Source organism: Nyctereutes procyonoides, unplaced genomic scaffold (assembly GCF_905146905.1).
Source record: "Nyctereutes procyonoides isolate TBG_1078 unplaced genomic scaffold, NYPRO_anot_genome, whole genome shotgun sequence".
NCBI lineage: Eukaryota > Metazoa > Chordata > Mammalia > Carnivora > Canidae > Nyctereutes > Nyctereutes procyonoides.
Genome location: NW_026575125.1, coordinates 102,935,306 through 102,955,685, shown reverse-complemented (window position 1 = coordinate 102,955,685; position 20,380 = coordinate 102,935,306). Strand labels below are relative to the sequence as shown.

The 20,380-nt window shown below is 42.8% G+C and overlaps 1 protein-coding gene across 1 annotated transcript; it reads right to left on the bottom strand.

Moving 5' to 3' along the window:
• Positions 1-1,608: 1,608 nt before the first annotated feature.
• On the bottom strand, positions 1,609-10,089 carry CCDC160 (coiled-coil domain containing 160). The gene is made up of 3 exons (XM_055338495.1): positions 9,882-10,089; positions 8,651-8,708; positions 1,609-2,659 (listed from the first exon to the last, which is right to left on the bottom strand). The coding sequence occupies exon 3, from the start codon at positions 2,633-2,635 to the stop codon at positions 1,664-1,666; it is 972 nt and encodes a 323-aa protein (XP_055194470.1). The 5' UTR covers positions 2,636-2,659; positions 8,651-8,708; positions 9,882-10,089; the 3' UTR covers positions 1,609-1,663.
• Positions 10,090-20,380: the final 10,291 nt, after the last annotated feature.

Here is a 20,380-nt window from a genome sequence, read left to right as displayed (position 1 = left end):
TCCTGGGATCGAGTCCCACATCAGGCTCCCTGTGTGGAGCCTGCCTCTCTCTGTGTGTCTCTCATGAATAAATAAATAAAATCTTTTTTTAAAAAAAGAAAGAGGGATCCCTGGGTGGCGCAGCGGTTTGGCGCCTGCCTTTGGCCCAGGGCGCGATCCTGGAGACCCGGGATCGAATCCCACATCGGGCTCCCGGTGCATGGAGCCTGCTTCTCCCTCTGCCTGTGTCTCTGCCTCTCTCTCTCTCTCTCTCTATCATAAATAAAAAATATAAAATAAAAATAAAAAAAAGAAAGAAAGAAAGAAAGAAAGAAAGAAAGAAAGAAAGAAAGAAAGAAAGAAAGGAGGTGGGTCGGCCAAGTAGGTCCCCAAAGCAGTAGGTCTGCTTCGTCACAAGTACAGTTACACTTGCAAATCAAACCACTGAGAACATCGGCAAAGAACAGAATTTGGATGATTGAGGTACTCCCTTGTTTTACAGATGAGGACTTTTAGGCCTAGCTGGTTAATTAGCTAGTCATTGGCAAAACAGATCCTAGAACTCAAGTATCTGGACTCCCAGTTTGGGGGTTTCCCAGGAGGGAAGACACCTAAACCCTTACCATTGGACCTGTAGTTACATTGGGCTCATTGGACTTAAAAACACCATGCAAATAGAACTCCTGTTACAAGAGATCTTAGTGATTGATACAAACAAATGCACAGACTCAACTGGCCCAGCATTTCCACCAAAGGACTGAACCAGTGCATTTGCATTCTCTGTAAGTACAAAATTGTCATTGCCTAAGCCCCCGATGGGACCAGATTCCCAAACAAATCGAGCTAGATCGCTAACAGCTTACCTCGGTGACATCTTACACCTTTCACTCCAGCCCCTGCCAGCTGGTGATATAAAATCAGGGCACGAAGGCTTATAAATTTTCCCTGGTACAATTTTGGAAGAACTGTGCAAACAACGCCCCTTGCTGGCAACATAAGAAAATGCAAAAGCAGCTATTGCTGACAAAATCAGGGCTCTAGCAAAGGTCACAGTCATGCCTCTTAAGTCGTCTTGTAGTCTATGGGAACCATGGCCAGGTCAAGGGAGAAAGCATGGGGAAAACAGCAGGGGGGGGGGAAGCTGCATTTTTTTCCAGAGATGTTTATATGTGCCTAATTAAGGTTGGATCTCAAAGAAAGCAGATACATTTTTAGTATCCCATTGAGTCTGAACAGGCAGCTATAAGACCCAGAGACACATGTTATGCTTAGACACATAAGCAAGATTTTTATTGTTAACATCAACGAACACAGATGGAAGAATATTCACGTGCCAAGGACATATTGCTCACAAAATCACAAAATGGCTGTTGACTTGTATTTGTAAATGATTTGGTGAATCACTGCAGCATGTCTTTGAGTGAAATATTCATATATATATATATAATGTATATTCTGAAGCTTCGTTTCCATTTGGACTCTCACGATAATGTCATGAGAAAGAGAAAACAGAAGCTTTGAAGTTAACGCTTACACATTTTATGGATAGCCCGATTCTACCCAAATGAACGACGGCTTCCCATCATACCCATTTTAAGCAGCACACAAAGAAAGCACAAGAAACACCGATTTGGCTCCATGATTCGCCTCATGAAAAGGCTTTTTTTTTTTTATTTTTTGACTTTTAAAAAAAATCCTCTGTCAAGCTGTCCAGGGTACTTGATGATGTCACGGAAGCAAAGTGTTTCCTAAGCAACTCCAGGGCCCTGTTATTTCTTGCTTGCAGGGTCTTCTCGGCTCTCAGCTCATTCTTGATGGCATCCAGCTCCCCGCGGATCTTTTCCATCTCTAATTCATAATACAGTTTCATTTCTTCCTTCAGGAGCACGTTTCCGATCTCAGTTTGACGCTTGAGTTTCCTAACGGCCTCTTTTAAATTTCTGTTCTCTAGACTCAGCCTGTGGATGAGTTCTTTGGCTTGCTGGAGCTCTTCAGTTAGGTTTTGGACATTTGTCGCTTTTTCAGATAGGTCATTTCTTAAAGCTTGAAGCTCCCAGTCTTTCTTCGAAGTTTCTCCGCCTGTTTCCTGAAACCTTAGGGGTTTTGAGGAGACTTCTCTTTTGGAGTTCAAAAGTTCTTTTTCAGCATTTTCAAATTCCTCTTCTATTTTCCTGCATTTCATGTTAAGTTCTTCCAGTTCTTCATTCAAAAGATTCAGGCGGAGTTTGGGAGACATTCCTTCAGTAAATTTCTTCTTCACCTCTTGTCTTGGTAGGATGGGTAATTCCTTTGTACTCCAGATAGAATGATCTTCTGTGCTATTAAAGCTTTCTTCGGTCACCACATCCAAATTAGATGATTCACAGGAGACAGAATTTGTGTCAGCTTCATTCTTTGAAATGTTTATCTTTCTCTCTCTTAAATTTGGTTCTTGTTCTTTTTCATTCAGTTGAGAAATAAATTCCTTCCTCTTAAATTTATTTTCTTCTTGAAACTTTCTACTGGACAAATTAAAAAGCCCTTCTATTCTATTGGCTTTATCTAAAGTCATTTGTTCACAAGAAGATTCAGGCTGAGAAGCCTCATCTAGAACATCCTGTGCACTAAAAAAAGGAGCAAACATATTCTCCTTCCAGTGTTTTCTTCTAGCATCCATTTCTCCAGGTACGTCTTCCAATTCCTGCAAAACAAATTTAAAATCAAGGTACACTGTTTATACTGGCAGCTGATGTAATGGAAATAACTACTTGTAGTGGCTCACGGGTGTAAAAACCTAAATATTTGAGGACTAGCTCTCCCTATAACTCACCAAGAGAGCTTCAGGTCCCTCTTTTATAAACTGAAAACCAGTTAAGGTCCACAGACTCTTCCGGCCTTAAAATTCTCTGCTGCTGTGCAGTCTAGCCAATCAATTGATACATTTGGCTATTTACTGTAGAGAGGATGTTTCTATGAGAAAGCAACTGTACACATGAAAATGTACTGCTGGGATCCCTGGGTGGCTCAGTGGTTTAGCGCCTGCCTTCAGCCCAGGGCATGATCCTGGAGTCCCAGGATTGAGTCCCACATCAGGCTCCCTGAGTGGAGCCTGCTTCTCCCTCTGACTGGGTCTCTGCCTCTCTCTCTCTCTCTCTCTCTCTCTCTCTCTCTAATGAATAAATAAATAAAATCTTTAAAAAAATGAAAATGTACTGCTTCTAAAGAATAAAAGTGATTTCAAATTAACAGGTTAATATTAATAGTAGGTTAATACCTGTGCTTCCCATGTGCCTGATTTTTTTTTTCTGGTTCGTTTGCATTGGACCACTGTTTACTCAGTCTTTAAAGTAACTAAAACATCAGGGCTTAATGCAATGTGAGCTGCTTTTGGTAAAGTATACCGTGCAGACTTCCTTATGACTAACTCTGCCAAATGCCCTTCTGTCTTGACCTGCAAATTCCTGCTATTCCAGTCTTGGGCTCTGTTTTTAGACCAGACTGCCAAGTGTACAGAAATCTAGCCATTTTGACAGCAATTTCATGATGAGAACCGAATGGCAACAAGTGAAAATATGAATGCCACCGAATGTGTTCTTCTCAAGATACTGATTCCAAGTGTAGTTCTTAGGTGAAAACGTAACATACCAAATCACAACCAAATTTCCAAATTTCTAAAGATTAGAGGATATTTATTTGTTCCAAAAGGCATCTTCCCTATTCAAGGAGAATCCATAACCCACAGCATTCCTAACTTTTGGAAATATCTGATCAAATATAACTACTCCAGAGAGTAGGGAGAAAGGAGGACCCAAGCAACACACTGAAAGGCCACTGACACCTGAAACCATCAAACTAGCAACTGCAGGGATTGCCAAAGGGGAAGAAAAGGGAGGGGATCACTTTATTCAGTTTATACAGTCATTTGCTGCAATGCATTTGTAGCATCGTCACTGGGAAAAATCAAAGTGTGCCTGCATCTATTTTTCCCACGCATACAAATACAATTTTATCTTGGCAACAGAAAATGGCAATTGTTGTTTCTTTTTTAAAATAACATTTTCTTAAAATAAATAAATAAATAAAGTAACATTTTCTTTCCTATTATTAAAGATTACAACATTATATTATTTACTATGTAATACATATTTATGTAACATTTCGTTATAAAGATTCTAATAGTACTGGAAGCTCTTTGTAGGATTTTGGAAAATACAGAAAAGCACAAAAACCAAAAGGAATCTCCCTCATAATCCCATGGCTCTGAGATAACCAATTTTTTGTATATTATCTCTCCAGTACATTTTTTAGCAACAGTAGTTGCTAAATGTGAGATTTCCCTTGCTACAGTGAGAGTAAACTTGTTACCTGTGTGTACAGAACATGCCAATCCCTCCACCCTGGAAAAGGAGGGAAGGGACTTGCTATCTCTAAGGGTACATTCCCCACTGGCAAAAAGGAAAGATGCAAATATTCAGTGAAGGTGTTAGAATGATTGGTTCAAAAGCCGTAAGCCAAGCTTTATAAGTTTAGCTAGCCAGACCACAGTAATAAGTGGAGACTTGAAATTCGTGATATATGTTTGCCATTGGAGCATCACCTCGTTTCTCTTGAAATAGTCTTTTGTGACTTTTATTATTCTACTAAATCACCATCCAGAAACATCTATGCTCTATTTTTTCTTAAAGGGGAAGACCATCCTAATTCTGGCTTCTCTCCTCTCTTAGAAATATGAATGCAAATGACTGGGAGTTATCACGGTGGTCAGAAAAGAAAGGAACAGAGAGAAGAGAGAAGACAGTGATACTAAGTGCCAGTCACATTTTTTAGCAAAGTTTCAACAGACAATTCTGTAATAAAAGATACAAATGCTTCTAAATCAGGTAGCAAGGGGAGACAGATTAGTATTCCTTGTACCTAATTCTGGAAGAAAGGCATTGATGAGACTGATCAGGAAGGGAGTCCACTGTATAACTGGACGTAATGATAATGAGAAATCTGAGCTAGAGAGCTGGGTACAGAAAAAGGTTAAAACAGAAAAAACTCTTTTCATTAATAACTTTGTACCTTGAGAAAGTGACGTCTGTCCCCAACCCTCCCATAAATCTGACAAAAACACAGACATATTTTTTTCTCGTCAATCTCACTACCTTTCTTCCTTGGACCTCTGTACAATTTCCTGATATAGTCAGTGCTTTTCAAAGAATTGGGAAGAGTCCACTCATTTTCTAACTGAGGCTCCAAGAAGTCAAGTGACTTGACCAAGTACACATAGCCTGTAGTGATAAAACTGAGACCCTGTCTCCCAGGTCAGTGCTGGCTTTAAAATTCTTCTGCTAGGTTTCATTCTACAAACTGAAAGAAAACAACCAACTATTTTCAGAGCTTAGGTATTTTTTAAAGGGCCACAAAAGAAGAGAGGAAAAATGAAGGGGGGGAGGGTAAGGAGAATTGCATGTCACATATCAAAGGACAAAAAGAGAAAGGTTTGAAAAGCCTTCTGGAATTTCCCTCCCATGGCTTACACAGGACAGGGTCAAGGGGTCTCTGAGCTGCCTTTTTGTTTTTTCTTTCTTTCTTTCTTTCTTTCTTTCTTTCTTTCTTTCTTTCTCTCCCTCTCTTCTCTCTTCTCTCTCTCTCTCTCTCTCTCTCTCTCTCTCTCTCTCTCTCTCTCTCTCTCTTCCCCTTTCATTGGCAAGATATTCTTTAAGGGCTTGTTCACAAATCTAGTCACAGAGTATGGCAAAGCCCAGACTGGGGGGTAAAAGTTGCCAGTCTCATTTTCTCTTCCCAAATTGCAGTGTTTGTTTTTTATGCAGAACAAGTATGACATTAGTATTCTCTGGCAAGGACAAGGAATATGCTTTAAAACAATGACACTCCTTACCCTGGCAGGGCAGCCATTTGCTCTCAATAAACTCCATTGGGTAATTTGTTGCAGCTCTGGGCAAATCAAACCAGAAGCCATCATTGAAAGTATAAGCAGGCCATTTTAGTGGGTCAGTTGTAACATTTATTACTGGAACTGCCTACCCAACTCTACATGGATTACTGAAGGACTAAAGGTAGAGCAAGGAGGTCCAAGAGAGATGAAAAACTTAAAGAAACAAACAAACCAGAACACAGGGAAACAATATAAAGTCATCTGACAAAAATAACATTAATGGTCCTCTAAGACACCAATCCCGCAAAAGTCCCTGGGACTGCACAGTTGACAGGGGTGTCTGTAATACGGCTACATCTATTCATTTGTGCCTGACATAAATTAATAACAGACTCCAGATCATTCTAATTAGTGTCTTTCTGAAAACATTGCCATTTATCCATTTATCCTCTGGTAACTTTCTTTTTTTTTTTCTTTTTTTTTTTTTTGGTGGCAAAGTAGTAAAGTATTTTGGTGGAGTAAGGATCTCCTGAGTCATGGAAGTGGTTTATATTCATCTAAAGAATGTGGGAACCACTGATAAGATAAATTGCAAATAAATTTATAATGTAATGTGATGTAACATAATATCCTCTTTGAGGGCTAAGGAAAGAGTAATCATTTATTATGGAACTTTAGGCAAACCATTCCATAAAAATCTTAGGTGAATGCACAGCTATCCTCAAACAGCTCCAGAAAATAATGCACCACTATTTACTGTGAAAGGAGAAACCCACAAAACCATCTCATTTCCACTTTCAAGGTAGGGGGCCCCAGGGAATAGACTCATATTAACATGGATAAGTGATCAAATATGTGAAATCTAATTATTTGTTCTCTAAAATATTCATTTTTAAAATCACATGCTTTAGGGAAATTTACTAAGCTAAAATTCAAAGGCCTTTTTTTTCTTTCCTTCGGTTGCCTTATCTCATTTACATTGGAATTTGATTTCAAACTTTCAGGACCATCTCTTTTGCATAAATCTACATCTGTCTGCAAAATGCGATTATTCTTCCAGGCAGGGGTGGGCAGGGACTGGGAAACAGTTCTGGAAAACCTCCAGAGGCTTTTTTCCACTCCTACCCCCAACCTCGCAAAAGTGTTTCATCCCAAACTTTGTAAACTGCAAACCGGCATTGCAAAAAGTCATCTCCAACCTGGGATGGTCAAACGGTCCTCAGGACACTCAGCCCTCCAGCCACCCTGGACTAGGGGCCTGGCTTGTAGTCACAGCCCAGGAGCAGTAAGGGGAAGACAAAGGGCCCTTCTTAGCGCAGGGAACTTTTCCCCATTATTCTTGGATGGTTTCAGTTCTCCCAACCCTCAGAAAAACTGCTTGGCCAAAATAAGGAAGGAGAGAAAAAAAAAAAGTCTGCTACAAAGAAAGTCACTGGCCTGGCTTCTTTGCTCCATTGTCTGATCTGTTCTCACTTAAAAGCAGTAGTTCTCAACCTTTTCTTTCTGCCTCCACTGTTCCCAGGCACAAAGCACTACCATCACTACCCTCTCTCTTTATTTGAGAAGACTCTGGCCCCTCTAGGGGAGCTTCTCCATTCTCCACCCTCTTGAGAATCACTGGCTCACAGAAAAATGTTAAATGCCAAAATGAGGACCCGAATGAAGTATCTGAAGTCAAGGTGGGGGAGCACGTGTTACCGTGCAAAAATGTGGGGACGAAGGAAAAGGAAGTTCTTGAGAAAGGAACAGAGTGTGAGTGAGGATTGTAGTGAAAAAATCCTGAAGGGTGGCAGATATCTTGACTCCCACAAGGTCAAACTATGGGAACACTTACTTATTGTGAGCCTCGGTTTCTCCAGGTATAAAAGAGGGACAATATATACCCATTTCACAGGTGGTTAAGAGAAATGAATGAAAATGAAAACAGAAGCAATTGTAAAGTCTACTGTCAACAACAGGGTTTGTTCTTTTTTTAGGTTTTCCTTACCCTCCCTTGGAACATAAACCAGCCAGTCCAATGACCTTCTACAAAGAGATGTTTCCTCCAAAGTTGCCAGCCTGAAATTATCAGACCTCAGAAATAGCTTGGGGCGACGGGGGGAGAGGAGGAGGAAATGTAGGTGCTATTAAAACAAACAGTGAGGACCCTAAGCTCAAATCTTAGATTAATTTAACCTGCAGCCTCAGGGAAAGTCAGCCCTAAATCCTGAAAGTGGCTGATGCCCCCATATTTCTGAAGCCAAAGGGATCCTAAGGTAGTCCTTTCCACAATCGACGATATTTGCATTTTATCGCCAGTTGCTTTACCCAGAACTTTAGGATGACTGTGCACTTTGAGTTTTTCCAGTGCTGCTTCAACAGCATTCCATCATACTTTTAATTCACTGATACACTGTGATCTCCTGGGATCTTATTCACCTTTGTTTCCCTACACATAGTGGCCACCAACAAATATCTGTTGAGTGAATGAGCCTTAGTATTTTTTTCTGAAAATTCTCTAATGCTGTGATTCTGAGTTTTTGTAAACACTGACAATTTCTCCTCTGGTTTATGCAGTATTGGGGGGACCATTTTTGGAAAAGGACTTCCCTTTTCCCCTCAAAGTTGATTTGGCTTGGCCAAAGTCTACAGGACACGGTTGCCTTTGTATTTTCATGAGGTTTTTTTTTTTTTTCATGAGGCTTTTTGATAGTGTGCTGACAATGCAGATGAACCATCTAGTTACAAGGTTGAAGTCTTGGATGTTGGGCGAGGCTCTGCGCTTCAGAACACCAACAGTAACAATATATCAGCCAGCACAACTGTACTTACACTCTCTGACGTCCAAGGTCTTCTGTTGGATGCTGTTGCTCTCCTTCTCCAGTGTGAACTGAAAATAAAATTCCCACAGCATAATTAGAAAATATAATTAACCAGAATGCCCAAATCCATGTTTATATCCAAGATGTAGCTTAAAATGACAAGTGATATACTTAGCATGCCGTGTGGCCTATCTAAAATATGATGCCAGACACTCTGAAGCAAGTTTTCTTTTTAACTTGCCAACCCACTTTCCCAACTGTTATGCCACTAAGTCTTCAGTCCCCCAGAGATGCAAATATCAAATAGGACAAGAATCATGGTGGCATTTTTTTTCTTTTCTTTTCTTTTTTTCATGGTGGCATGTTATTCAACACAGTCTCTCCCGGCCTTTAGCACCTACTGAACAAATGAGCCACTGCTGGTGCCCTCAGGAACATGCTTGTTATTAAGGAGTGTGCCAAGAGCCACGTTAGCAAAGGGCTGGAGCCTAGGCCTTGCCTCCCTTCATCAGAGTCCGGTTAATTTGTGAAATCACCAAAAAGGAAAGTGATCTCTATTTTTTTTGCCTCAATCTTTCAGGGTCTTAACATTTCAGAGCCAAGTGTCCACTTCAGGGGACAAACTGTTTTGCCTATTGTTTGGCAGATATTGAGAGTGAAGCAAAGTACCATTGAAAACTGGGCCCTGTAAACGGTCATCACCCTCCAAGTCTTTGTTATTAGTGTGAAACTATTCCGTCTAGAAGAAAAGATACGGAGTCACCTTAATTCCAAAGGCTGAGTACTTTATTGGTATGGAAGTCACATTCTTGCTATAAAGCTGTATCTGTGCATGCATAGTTTGGGGTTTTTCTCGGTAAATGGTTAACAAACTCCTGCCATCGCTGCTTCCAGTGGAGAGAAGGGAGCTCGGGTCTGGGCGCTCCCTGCCATCTCCCCAGTCCCTACCCCGTGGCGGAAGGGGGAGCAGGGGGAGGGGGGGCGGGGGAGGGGGGGGCAGCGGGCGAGGCCTGACCCCACTCCTCTTTCTGCACCCGGACTCCCACACCCAGTTCCCTCGGCTCCCCGGCTCCCGCCAGCTCCCGGCCTGGGCTCTGAAGAGAGCAGAGAGCTGCAGTCGCGGGGGGCGGGGGGGGGGGCAGGGGGCGGAGGCCGAAGTGGTGGGGGGACGGGGTGCCTCAGCCTGGGGTCCCTCAGCGGCGAGTCCGGGGGATCCCCGGCGCTCCCGCGCGCAGACGTACCTGGAGATGTGGGTGGGGTCCGGCGGGCCCTGGCCCCTCTTCCCCGAAGCCAGCCACCACCGGCGGGCGGCAGCCCTGGGCTCGGCGCTGGCCACCGCGACCCGGCCCGGCCGGCGCGGGGCAGAGCCTCTGCAGTGCAGCGCCAGCGCGGGCCGCGCCGTTGCCTAGCAACCGGCCGGCCGGATTTAAAGGGACCCGGGCGCCAGGGCCCCGCGCTGCGCGCGGGGCGCTGCCGGCCGCCAGTCGGGGCCCGCCGGGGCTCTGAGCATGCCCGGTGGGGCGGGCACAGCGGCGGTGGCGGCTGCCCGCCGGCGGTGGGAGCTCAGTCGGCCGAGGGCTGAGTCAGAGTGGGAAGGGGCGAGAAAGTGTGAGGCGGCCCCACCCACCGTGGGCTGCTTACGGAGGGCCCGGGTGACTCACAAAGCCACCTGGACACGGGGACTGGGGCGGGGGAAGGAGGGCGTGGCACAGGGCTCATACCTAGGCCTGCCGTTTAGTAGCCTGGCGTTGAGGAGGGTCGCCTCCGGAAGGTCTCCTGGGTCTGCTTCGGGGTCCCTAGCCCTGGGAATCCACCCTGCGCCCCGCCCCCACGCCCACCCCCGCCCCTGTGCACGGTGGTCTGGCCGGAACTTCTGCCCCTGACCTGCGTTCTAAGGACCTGTGTCAGGCAGCGTTGTCCCCAGGGGTGCCCCTGTGGGAGGCCGGGCTCTCTGGTAGCTCAGGCTTCCTCCTTTGCCACTCAGGAACTTCCGCGAACCACTGCTGCACCCACCTGACTGTAAAATCTGCTGGGGACACTCAGACCTTCACCACTGCGCTCCTCCAGCCTCAAAGTTTGCTCCCAAATTCTGGGATTTGGTTGGGGGAACAAGCTGGTATTTTTCGTTTCTGTTAGAGACTCCAGCCCAGGTATTTGGCCGAGTAAAGAAATGTTCTGGGAGCCTGGGTGGCTCAGTGGTTGAGCATCTGCCTTTGGCTCAGGGCGTGATCCCAGGGCCCTGGGATTGAGCGGCGCATCGAGCCCACTTCTCCCTCCGACCATGTCCCTGCCCCTCTCTCTGTGTCTCATGAATAAATAAATACAAGTAGAAAGAAACGTTCTTCTCCGACTTTGATTAGGTGGGTTGCCTACTACTGATTCTTCCATCACCAAATTGGTCACACACACTGATAACACACACAACGGTGGCTCTAGTCTGGTCAGGACCCAACTAGGCCTGACCAAAAGATAGACCCAGCAAAGGTTGTGGGGCCTGGAACAGAGCGGGACTGGGGTGTTCAAATTTGTAATAACTGTGACTGTTAAGAAAGATCATCCGCTTTTTCCAGAAAGGAAGCATTGGCTCAGGAATCTCCAGTGAAAGGCTTAAGCGCATTAGAAAAGGGGCAGTCTAATGTCTCCAGACTCAGCAAGGGACTGATTGAGAAACAACACCAGGATACATTTTGAAACTTCAAAACTTGTTGAGAACCGGATCTAACAGGTGTTTGGGAGCTGGCAAGGTTGCATTCAGAAGCCCTGAGGCCCACTGCTCAGTCTCCTTTTTCCTCCTTAGAAAACCAATGTCAACAAGGGTTGGAGGCTGGAAGAGGCCTAATGTCATGGGTGTTTGTCATGGACCTTGTCAGAATTAGTTTGTGGGACCGACAAAACCTCTTTTCTCCATATTAAATCTCCAAATTGCCTTGCTTTTATCATTTATCATAAGGGTCCCACTTATTTGTGCTTGATATAGGATCCCTTATTAGCATAATAAAAGAATCTTAATAGCTCTGTGCCTCAGTTTCCTTGTTTGTACAATGGGAATAATAATTGTGTCTAACTCATAGGAGCATTGTGAGGATTAAGTGAGTTAATATTTCCAAAACCTATAGGGCAATGCCTGACACATAGCAAACTCTATATAAATGTTTGCTATTAGTATTAGGATAATCTTGTTCTATAAGTTCATTACCCTCCTAAATATAAATATAAACACACAGATGATGATAGCTCAGGGTGAGGTCTCAAGACTCAAAATTCCAAATCTTGATTTTAGGTGAAGTCGCAGACTCCCATTAGGCAACCGCACTCCTCTCAGATCCTTGAAAAAAATGCACAAAGGGTTACTTTGGTCTTGCTGTACTTCTATTTTTAAATATGGTGGGTCACTCTTTTATGTACTCAAAATATCAAATGGCAGAGAATCAACAACAGAGAGGACAGAGAATTCTGTTACTCAAGGCTACTGCAGACTTAGAGACAGGTTTTCAAATATGGAAGTCAGAAAAGAGTTTACTATCTTCTGGAAGTGGATCAATACAAAGGCAACAAGGCACTTAAAAATAATAGAATCATATAGTCACATGACAGAGCTCAACTTTCTTGTCTTGTCAAGTAGGATATTGAGACCCAGAAAAATAATGTGGTTTACCCTTTGATCACACAGCAAAATAAGCTGCTTTCCATTGCCATGATGAGTGATCCTTGTTTGAATAGCCTCAAACCTGGGATATTTGGGACAATGAAAAAATACACACTTATGAGTGTATGTTATATATTGATAAGTATTTAAATTATCCATGCAGATAATAAAGGCTAACATTTCTCACACCCCATGACCTACATACAGGCAGAATCTGTTGGCTCTGCCTTCATAATGTATCCAGAATCTGATGATTTCTCACCATCTCCACCATTACCACCCTCATCCTGGTCCCCGTCATCTCTGGACTGGACTATGCCAGTGGCCTCCTAACTGCTTTTACCTTTGTCCACTGTATTAGCTTCCTAGGGCTACTGGATCAGAGAATCACAAACTAAGTGGCTTAAAACAACAGACACTTATTCTCTCACTGTGCTGGAGGCTGGAAGTCTGAAATCAAGGTGTTGGCAGGGATGATTCCATCTGGAGACTCTGAGAAACAATCTGTCTCTCCCAACTTCTAGTTGTTGCTAGCAATCTGTGACCTTCTTTGCCTTGTAGACACATCACTCTAGTCTCCACTTCTGTCTTCCCATGTTGTTCTCCCTATGTGTCTGTGTGTTTTTACATAGCTGTCTTCCCTTTTTGTGTGTCTGTGTGCCCAAATTCCCCTCCTAGTTTATCTAGTTTATAATGGTTGAATTCAACCTACAACATCACCACCATCGATTCACAACACACATGCAGAGAGACCATTATAAACTATTAAGTTGGATCATGTTACCACTCTGCTCAGAAGCCTACAAAGGCTCCTTTTTTTTTTTTTAGAAAGAGTGTGAAGGGGGAGGGGCAGACGGAGAGGGAGAAAGAGAATCTTAAGGAGCCTCCATACTTGGCATGGAGCTCGATGCAGGGCTTAATCTCACAACCCCAAGATCATGACATGAGTCAAAATCAAGAGTCCGACACTTAACCAACTGAGCTGTCTGGGTGCCCCAAGGGCTCTCAATTTGACTTGCAGTAAAAATTAAAATCCTTATGATAAGGCCCTGCAGGCTTTGCATTGAGAATCCTTCTAATTCCTCTCTTCCTTTTCTTAAATTTCTCCCAGCAACCATTTATTCAAGTAACAATCACTCTGCAGGGATCCCTGGGTGGCGCAGCGGTTTGGCTCCTGCCTTTGGCCCAGGGCGCGATCCTGAAGACCCGATCCTGAAGACCCGGGATCGAGTCCCACGTCGGGCTCCCGGTGCATGGAGCCTGCTTCTCCCTCTGCCTGTGTCTCTGCCTCTCTGTCTCTCTCTGTGACTATCATGAATAAATAAATAAAATCTTTTTTTAAAAAAAAACAATCACTGTGCACTTCAATGTGCCTGAAATTGGGCTAAGTGCTAGATATATTCAGATAGTTAAATGTGATAAATACAGTGACAGAAGTATTTACAAAATTAGGATGGGCTCGGGGCACCTGGGTGGCTCAGTTGATTGTCTGCCTTTAGCTCTGGTCATGATCTCAGGATCCTGGGACCGAGTTATGAGTCAGGCTCCCCACTCAGTGGGAAGCCCACTTTTCCCTCTCCTTAACTCTCTCCCCTCACTCTACTTGTTTGCTCTCTCTCCTTCTCTCTCTCTCAAATAGATAAATAAAATCTTTTAGATTTTATCCATCTATTCATGAGAGACACACACACACAGAGAGAGGCAGAGACACAGGCAGAGGGAGAAGCAGGCTCCATGCAGGGAGCCCGACGTGGGACTCGATCCCAGGTCTCCAGGATCATGCCCTGGACTGAAGGAGGCGCTAAACTGCTGAGCCACCTGGGCTGCCCCAGATAAGTAAAATTTTTTTTTTGTATATTTTTTATTGGAGTTCAATTTGCCAACATATAGCATAACACCCAGTGCTCATCTCGTCAAGTGCCCCCCTCAGAAAAATTAGGATGGGCTCAAATGAAGAAGTGGTCAATCAGATAGGAAAGAGGTTTGAGTCAAGGAAGTCTTTAGCTCCTTATAAGTTGAACCATCTGAGCTGGGTCTTGAAAGATGAATAGTCAGTCGTTAGCTAGGCAGGCAAAAGAAATAAAAACAGAAGGAATAGCACATGCAAAGGCACAGAATGACATGACGGTTTGGAAAATGCAAAATAATTCAGATTTCTTGGAGCTTCAAACACAGGGCAGTGGGTAGGAAGAGCCAGAGGGAGAGGAAAAGCCCCCAGAAAAAAAGGTAATGCTTGTCAGTGAAAATGATTTTAGTTTAACAAATTGAAATATCTGAAGATCCAAATAGAGGCATTCATATAATTGCATTACCTTACAAAATCACTTAGTTTGATCCAGAAAATATATTTTTTTTGTCAGAAAATATTTATTAACTTATCTGCAACATGTCAGATAGTATGCTAAGTACTGGGCACTCAAAAATTAGTAAGATCAATAAACCCCAAGCACAAGAAACATGAAGAAAACTACACCAAGGCACATGATAATCACATTGCTTAAAACCAGTCATAGAGGAGCGCCTGGGTGGCTCAGTCAGTTAAAAGTCCAACTCTTGGTTTCAGTTCAGATCGTGATCTCAGGGTCCTGGGATCAAGCCCTGCCTCTGGCTCCCTGTTCAGTGGGGAGTCTACTTCTCCCTCTTCCTCTGCCTCCCCCCATTGCTTGTTCTCTCTCTCTCTCTCTGAAAGAAATAAATAAAATCTTAAAAAAAATAAAACCACTCAAAGAGAAAATCTTAAAAGCAGCCAAAAGAAAAAAAGATACATTGCATACAGATGATAGGAGATTTCTCATCAGAAGAAAGGCAAGCCAGCAGACAGTGGAACATCTTTAAAGTAGTCAAAGAAAAAAAAAGTCAACCTGGACTTCAAAGACAAAATAAAGATTTTTTCAGATACATGAAAGCTGAAAAAACTCCACACCAGAAGACCTGAACTCCAAGAAATGTTAAAGGAAGTCCTTCAGGCCTCATATAGGATGAAAAGCTGGATTTATAGAGGCACACCTGGCTGGCTCAGTCGGAAGAGCATATGACTCTTGATCTTGGGGTTGTGAGTTCAAGCCCCACACTGGGTGTAGAGATTCCTTAAAAATAAAATCTTTAAAAAAATCTGCTATACAAAGGAATGCAGAGCACTGGAAACAGTAAATATGGGGATAGGTTTAAAGACTTCTTTCTGGGCAGCCCGGGTGGCTCAGCGGCTTAGCACTGCCTTCAGCCCAGGGCCTGATCCCGGAGACCTGGGATCAGGTCCCACGTCAGGCTCCCTGCATGGAGCCCACTTCTCCCTCTGCCTGTGTCTCTGCCTCTCTCTCTGTGTCTCTCATGAATAAATAAATAATATCTTAAAAAAAGAAAAATAAAGACTTCTTTCTTATTTAAAAATGATCAATATTTTGTGGGTTTGTAGCATACATAAAAGAAAAAATATGAAAAATATAGCACAGGAATCCCTGGGTAGCTCAGCGGTTTGACCCCTGCCTTCAGCCCGGGGCGTGATCCTGGAGTCCCAGTATCGAGTCCCACATCGGGCTCCCTGCATGGAGCCTGCTTCTCCCGCTGCCTGTGTCTCTGCCTCTCTCTCTGTGTGTCTCTCATGAATAAATAAATAAAATCTAAAAAAAAAAAGAAAAAAATCGAAAAATATAGCACAAATGTTGGGAGGGAATAAATGAAAGCAAAGTTTTGCAAGGCTCTTATACTATACCTGAGTGTTATATATCATTTGAAGGTAGAATTGACTAAGTAAAGTGTATTTAGTTCTCACTTTGCTTGGTTTCAATATGCACAATATGCACAAATATCAGTTACCACAGTTTAGTTAAATAACACCGGTCTCTCAACAACACAAATATGTGGTTCAATATTAGTTACCACAGTGTATTAACTGTGAGCAATTGCATAAAGTACAGACTTTGCTGCTATCTTTTCAGCCCACAAAAAACTATGCAGTTAAAAAAAAAAACTATGCAGTTGTTAGATATGCATCATGATCACTAACCAATCACATCACTTCTTTCAAAGCATGTTGGCAACTGGTCACTACACAGCTGTTATTCGGTTCGTGCACAGACAGCAAAATGTACAGTTGTGTTGACTCCATGAATCCCAGTGATAAAATCCAAGTGACATTTTATTAAAAATTGGTAAGAAAAAGAGAGAATTGGCTAACAATTCTGCAGGTGCACATTCAGTTGTCCTTGTACTATCCCCTATATGTTATGTTATACAACTTGGTTTAAAACTTACCAAATAGGGGCCCTGGGTGGCTCAGTGGTTGAGTGTCTGCCTTTGGCTCAGGTTGTGATCCTGTGATCCCATGATCCCGCGGCCTTCGGATCAAGTCCTGCATCAGGCTCCCCACAGAGAGCCTGCTTCTCTCTGTGCCAATGTCTGTGCTTCTCTCTCTATGTCTCTCATGAATAAATAAATAAAAAGCTAAAAAAAAAAAAAAAGCTTACCAAACAACAAAACCCGCCTAGGAAATAATTTTGTACTTTTTTCATATATTCTTTTTTTTTTGCCTATGATGATTTCCAAATAATGTTTTTTAAAAATATTATTTATTTATTTGAGAGAGAGAGAGAGAAAGAATGTAGGAGTGAGGGGTAGGGGGAGCAGAGGGAGAGGGAGAAACAGACTCCCTGCTGAGTGTGAACTCTGATGCAGGGCTCAATTCCAGGACCCTGAGATTATGACCTGAGCCAAAGTCAGACACTTAACCATCTGAGACACCTAGGTGCCCCTAAATAATTTCTTTTCTGAACTGAGATATTATTGACTTATAACATTATATTAGTTTCAAGTGTACAACACACTGCTTTGATATTTGTATATATTGTGAAATGATCACCACAATAAGTCTAGTTAACATCTGTTATCACCACACAGTTACAAATTTTTTTATTGTGATGAGAATTTTCAGTTCTCATATGAATAATTTCTTCTGAAGTGTCTTCCATTTCACTAGTTGTCTAATGAACTGGGTCTACTCTGCTGTTAATATCTTCAATTGATTGAGTTCTTAATTTTTATGATTTTTTTTTTACTTCTGGAAGTTTGATGAAATGATTTTTTAAAAGATTTTATTTATATATTCATGAGAGACAAAGAGAGAGGCAGAGACACAGGCAGAGGGAGAAACAGGCACCATGCAGGGAGCCTGATGCAGGACTCGATCCCGAGACTCCAGGATCACGCCCTGGGCCAAAGGCAGGCACTAAACCTCTGAGCCACCCAGGGATCCCCCCCACACACACATTTTTATTTATTTAAACATAGTAAGCATATTTCTTTATATTCTGTGTTTAATAATTCCAGTATCTAAGGGCACCTGGCTGGCTCAGTCAATAGAGTGTGTGATTCTTGATCTCAGGGTTGTGGGTTCAAGCCCCATGTTGGGTATGGAGCCTACTTAAGTAAGTAAATAAATAAATATTCCAGTATCTAAATGATTTCAATTTATGGCTCTGCTGTCTGCTACTTTATCCAGTTCTCACTTATGGTGATTCAATTTTTTGTTTGGCTATTAACTTTTTTGTAAGCTGCTCACTTTCCTTATAATATGAATAAATTCTTCAGATCTAGGACAAGGGTGAATTTCTTCAGCAAAGGATCTATGCTTGCTTTTGCTAAGTGTCTGGAAACATTCACAGGCCAGGATCATTTTAAATTTATGGCTAGACATTTCTTGAGTCACCCAGGCAGTGTGAATTGGGGCTGCATGATGACAGCTTCTGGGCCATTTTTTTCCTCTGTGTCCTGCTTGGCACCACCAAGGAAATATTCCTTTGTAGTCCCCTGGGGGAGTGGGTGGGATAGCAAGTTAAGTCCTCCTTCATGAGGGTTTATTCCATTTGGACGGCAATTTAATGGGGAAAAGACCTCTATTAGGCTTTCTACCTTTAATCTGTTTCTGGGTTTGTGTCTCTTACCCCTGTGGGTTTTTTTAAAAAAAATTTATTTATTCATGAGAGACACAGAGAGAGTGGCAGAGACAGGCAGAGGGAGAAGCAGGCTCCACACAGGGAGCCTGATGTGGGACCTGATCCCAGGACTCCAGGATCACGCCCTGAGCCAAAGACAGGCGCTTAACCGCTAAGCAACCCAGGGGTCCCTCTTACCCCTGTGTTTTGGATGACTTTTGCGAAATTGAAATCCTCAAACTCCCCAAATGCCACAATTGCCTTTAGGATAAAGTTGATATCATTACTTCACTTCTCTGTGCTCTCACAGTCTCTTAGGTTTTATTATGATAATTCCTTCCCTTGCAGATCTTTGAGGCTTTTAAATAAATGTTTTCTCATTTATTTTTTTAAAAAACTATTTGAGAGAGAGTGGAGGGGGAGGGGCAGGGAGGAGGGACAGAGGAGGAGGGAGAAAGAATCTGAAGCAGACTCCACACTGAGCACAGAACCCCATGTGGGACTCAGTTCCATGACCATGAGATCATGATCTGAGCCCAAACCAAGATTTGGACACTTAACCAGCTGAGCCACCCAGGTGCCCCGGTTTTCTCATCTCTTAACCAGTACTTTTTGTTGTCTTCAGCAGCGATGACATGCCAGAAACAGAAAGCCTATCTTCCCTCTTTGGTTCACTTCAACATAGCTTTTGGATCCACTAAAACTCCTTTTAAAGAGGTCAGAAAAGATCACTAAGCTGCCATATCAATTTGGCATACTTTTCATTCCTATCTAATTCAAACTCTCCACAGTTTCTGACACACCTGATTATTCCTTCCCTCTTAAAACCAGCTTCTGGCTTTCACAACACCTCACTTTCTGATATGACTCCTAAATGACTGTTCCTCTTCCAGGGCTCAGATCTGGGTCTTCTCATTTCTACATTTCCTCCGCCACCACTCTGCCTTAAGCTCCTAGCATCCATCCCTTATATTACTTCAGGAGCCTCCTCACTGAATGTCCTCATTGGATGTTCTCTGTTCATTCTTCTCTCCAACCAACATTCTCCCCATTCTCCCCACAGCAACCAGAGTGATCTTTCAAAAATGAAAATTGAGGAGTCCCTGGCTTGCTCAAGCAGTAGAGCATGCAGCTCTTGGTCTTGGGGTTCTAAATTTGAGTCCCACATTGGGTGTAGAGATTACTTAAAAATAAAATATTAAAAAAAAGAAAAATTGAATCGGGTCAATTTGCCTGGGTCAAACTCTACAAAATACTGCACTTTAGAATTAGATAAATTCCAAATGATTGGGATGCCTGCGTGGCTCAGCAGTTGAGCATCTGCCTTTGGCTTAGGGTGTGATCCTAGGGTCCTGGAATTGAGTCCCACATCAGGCTCTCCACAGGGAGCCTGCTTCTCCCTCTGACTGTGCCTCTGCCTCTCTCTCTGTCTCTCATGAATAAATAAATAAAATCTTGGTAAAAATTCCAAATGATTTAACATTACCCCCCAAACTTTGTATGATCTAATTCCTGCTTATATATTCCTAATTATCCCCTTGTATAATTCTGTAGTCAAACTGACTTTTTTCAGTTCAAAAAACAGGCCAATTTTTTCCCACCTCAGATTCTTTTTTTTTTTTAATTTTTAAAGTAGTCTCCACACCCAACATATGGCTAGAACTCACGGTCCTGAGATCAAGTGGCATGCTTTACCAAGTGAGCCAGCCAAGTGCCTCCCAATCTCAGATCTTGACACTTGCTGTTCTCTTTTCCTAGAATATTGCTTCCATGCTTTTTGCATGGCTAATTCCTATTCATAATTCACAACTCACTTTAAGTTACTTCTCAGAGACTTTCCCTGACCACCTAATCCAGTGGCATCCTGTCCTTTTCCTTTTTTCCTTCCTGTCCTTTTATAAATTTATCATAATTTTTGAGTAAATATTTATTATCAGTTTATTTATATAAGGTCTATTCCCTCAATTATCTTTAAATGTTGGGGAGACAGGGGTGCCTGGCTGGCTCAGTTGATAGAACATGCAACTCTTGATCTTGGGGTCATGAGTTTAAGCACCACATTGGGCATAGAGCTTACTTAAAAAAATGTCAGGAAAGTAGAGGCCCTATTTGATGTTTTCCCACACTATACCCAGGTCTTAGCCCCTTTTTTTGCACACAGTAGGAG

Excerpts from the sequence above, each read along its gene's own strand:
- CCDC160 (XM_055338495.1), bottom strand. The coding sequence starts at position 2,635 with ATGGATGCTAGAAGAAAACACTGGAAGGAGAATATGTTTGCTCCTTTT.